General features: G+C 33.3%; 1 protein-coding gene across 1 annotated transcript; it reads right to left on the reverse strand.

Moving 5' to 3' along the window:
• Positions 1–395: 395 nt before the first annotated feature.
• On the reverse strand, positions 396–3,578 carry LOC110738587 (protein FAR1-RELATED SEQUENCE 5-like). Its single transcript, XM_021918981.1, has 5 exons — positions 3,474–3,578; positions 3,325–3,357; positions 2,764–3,230; positions 1,844–2,667; positions 396–1,459 (listed from the first exon to the last, which is right to left on the reverse strand). Exons 1-5 carry the CDS (start codon positions 3,576–3,578, stop codon positions 396–398), a joined length of 2,493 nt encoding a protein of 830 aa, XP_021774673.1.
• Between the last annotated feature and the right edge of the window lie 515 nt (positions 3,579–4,093).

The following is a 4,093-nucleotide window of genomic DNA, read 5'->3' on the forward strand; positions in this document are numbered from 1 at the left end:
AAAGAGAAAACAAGGATGTCTCTCAGTTATTTAATTAATTTATAAATTTAGGTAAAAACCAAACTGATAATAGGTAAAATCCAAATTCACCTTCGATCTAATTTTAAAAAAATGCAATACCAAAACACTTGATTGATGTAACTATAATTCGATATACATCAAAGATTCAATGAGTATTTGAAGAGTTAATAACAGAATAAATATTCAAAACATGAAAAGAATATTAGAAAGAGAAAACAAGGATGTCTCTCAGTTATTTAATTAATTTATAGGTTTAGGTGACCAAACAGATAATAGGTAAAATCAAAATTCACCTGTAATTAAAAAAAAATGCAATTCATATGCAAAAATTGTAAGCACTTATTACAGTCTAAGAATGCATATTCAAATGAAAACTAAAAATCAGTGTTTGGATCCCAATCAAATATGGTTGGCAATTTCTCGAATTTACCGATTTCATAAGAATTTGTCGCATTTGCAGCATCACCAACATTGTATGTCCTTGGCATGAATTTGCGCAATAGATCAACAAAACCACCACGTTTTATGACTTGTGGCGCAGCTCCTTGAGATTCGGCTTGGCAATGCGTACCCTGATTAGTAATATCATGAACATACTTGCCAATATCATGAACCCATGCGTCGACATTTTCATTCCCAGTGGTCTTAACCTCCTTTTTGAGTTTACCCTTGCCTTTTCTTTTCTTTTGTTCTCTGATAATATCCTTCTCCTTAGGATTTATTTTCTCCTTCTCTATTTCCAGGATCATTTTTGCTAATTTGTCTCTGAGCCAAATAGATCGATCATACGATGTAGACACCATTCTACTAAGTTGTGTACTTAGACCAATGAGGAAAGCAAAACGCCCATTTGCCGATGCCTGATCATTCCTCTTTTGAAGATCTTGCTGCTTCAATGAATTTGATATATTGCTCTTTGCTTTTATTGTCCTCCTACGAAGAATGCAACTTTCTGGTAGTTCAACCATTCCTCTATATTTCATGACCGCAAACATATGACGACAAGGCAAACCAATTGCATTGTATTTCATACAACAACAAACTAGTTGTTTTAGCTTGTCATTGTAGCACACAATGTAATTACAATCTTTCAACACACAATTGTTTAACCAGTAGGTTGTGGACGACCCGTCAACATGCCATTTTTCTTCTTTCACCTTTGTCACAATGTGCCTTGATTCAAACTCAAGTTTTTTACAAAACAGATTGTACACATTACTTGTGTAGGTTCGAGCTGCTTGTGTTTTTATTTCAGTCAATACACCAGTTATAACGGGAAATGTGTGTGTGGAGATGTAATCATCTTTGTCTTCTTCAAATCGGATATGTTCAAGTACTTGGTCATACAGCTCCACAAAACGATACAACATTATTTCTTTTGTTATAACCGTTTTCAGTGTGCTATTCATAGACTCACATCTTTGAGTGCTTCTCATACCTGCACATAACATAAGTAATGAATGATATAATTATCACTAGACTCATATTATTCTACAAAAAACTCTTACCTAATTATATATTAAGGTACAATAAAGTGTATTGATGTATATGTGTGTATAATATTACATATATTGTAACTGGTAAACACCTATTTATATGTTTAGCATTGCACATACATTTGCCACATGTTTCAACATATTATATATAACACAATTTGAAAAAAAGGACTAGTTTTAAAAATAATTGGTAACCATCTATATAATAATGTGTCATTACACTAGGAATAAAAAGGTAGGCAAATGTATATAGATAACCCCCAAAACAGTACAGGTAATGATCATTGTTATTATTGCTCATTGCGTATAGAAAGTAATTTTCTTACCTGCATAAAATTGTCCAACCATAAAAGCCTCAGCCCATTTATGTTTATCATTGTACAAATCTTTAGCCCACTTTTTATCTCTTACTTCATCATATGCCTTCATTAAGTCTTCCCATGCTTGTTCAAACACAGACGGTGTCCGAGCCCCGTCAACACATTTCATGATTCCACTGCAAAAGCGTCTGTTTGTATGGCCCTTGATGTTGCGCATAAGATGCCATAGACATAGTCTATGGTGAGCATATGGAAAAACTTCTTCAATGGCAAGTTTCATAGACTTGTCCCCATCTGTGACAACAGTGAAAGGAGCAACGTTGCCTCCAGCCTCAAGTAATTGTCGAAGCACCCATATGTAAGTGTCTGTTTTTTCATTTGTGACCAAAGCGACACCTAACGACACTGTCTTCCTGTGGTGGTTTACTCCTACAATCACCACAAAAGGTTTGTTGTAGGCGTTTACCTTATAAGTCGTGTCGAATGCAATTACTGATCCAAAAGCCTTGTAATTCCCTTGACATATCCCATCACACCAAAACATTTTTTCTATACCATCGTACTCATCACGTGTGTACCTTAGAAAAAAAGAAGGGTCAGAGGATGTTTTTCCAAGTAAATACGCTAACACAGTTTCTGTGTCTCCATCCTTTATCTCCTGTTTTTTGATCTTATCACATGTATTGTACAAGTCTTTTGTTAAGAACCCGACTTCACGTATCCCCCCTGCAGTTTGTGCTAAATTTCTCATAGTGATGGATGGTTTCACTCCAGACTGAATTAAGGACTTAATTCGAATCTCATCTGCTTCGGTGACTTTTCTGTGGCTCCTGTAATATATTCCACAAAATTAATATTATTTAACGAATGTAGAAACTTAAATATTTAATTAGTTATGATGTATGTTACATAAAGTGAAAACCAACCTTTCAAAATAGACTTGGTTCATGGGAACTAAATCATGGCCATTGTGCTCAGCCACAAATTCTTTGACGTACCATGAAACATACCGGTGATCCCACTTGAAACTTATGAATGCTTTGCAACCACATCGTGTTATCGGCCTCTCTTTACGCTTTCTATCAGGTCTTCCCAAGTGTTTTGTTTCACGAAACCCTTCTCTGTTACACCAAATCTTTTGTGAAGTCGGATGACCATCAACTTTGCTCGTTGTTGCATGTTTTAGACGGATTCCAAAACCTTTTACCTTGGCATACATGTTATAAAATTTAATGCAGGCTTGATGGGTTTTGAAAGACAGTTGTTGCATATCTTGGAAAGTGAAGTCTTCTATCTTCTTGCCAATTTTTTCCCATATGTCAACAAACGAATCAAGAATTTCATCATCGTCGGTGTCTGATACATTAAGAATCTCATCTTCATCGTCACTAACCTGTATTAATTATGGGTTAAATGTCGTATTTAGAATTTTTTAAGTTTGTTTAAAATAATTTTTTTAACACTGTATATGAAATGATATATATTACCTCTGGATTTTGCATTGCATCCTCTATTGGATCCTAATTTTCAAATTGTCGATAAAGCCATTAAATTTGTCACACACAGTTTATCGTTAATAAAATATGAATTATTTTAAATAAAACAAACCACAATAAAACAAGTTTATGCCACCTACCTCAACTTCACGATCATCAGCTGGGTTGGTATCATTAGCTTGCATATGTGTTTCTTCTGTTCTACCAACATCCATATGTGAGTCTTCTTCTCTACCAACATCCATATGTGAGTCTTCTTCTCTAATAGATACCCGTGTTGGCTTAGAATTTCAAAGTTTGAAAAAGATTGTATACGTATTTGGAAAAAAAAAACCAAATTTTCAATATAAATAAATGATAACCATGAAAAAAGGATAATAACTAAACATCCTTTTTTTTGTTAACAAATAATTACAAATCTTTTCAAGTAATCTTTTATTTTACTAAATAATTACAAATCTTTTCAATTAATCTTTTATTTTACTAATGTTCACAAATGTGGATGTGATGTTTATTTTATTCCATTTTATATTATTTGTATAACTTAAGTGAATATATCGTTTTTTTTTTTGTGTCCTTTAATTTTATTATGATGATAAACTCACGCTAGGTGACTAGGTATTGACAAATTTTATATTTGGCTAATACATTTGTGCGTGCTAATACATTTGTGCGTGGAATGGTATTTAAATCACCTTAGTATTTGTTTATATAATTACATTATTCAACATAATGTCTAATGTAACAAATTGCTGTCCAT

This window comes from Chenopodium quinoa, unplaced genomic scaffold (genome assembly GCF_001683475.1).
Source record: "Chenopodium quinoa cultivar QQ74 unplaced genomic scaffold, ASM168347v1, whole genome shotgun sequence".
NCBI classification, from domain to species: Eukaryota; Viridiplantae; Streptophyta; class Magnoliopsida; order Caryophyllales; family Amaranthaceae; genus Chenopodium; species Chenopodium quinoa.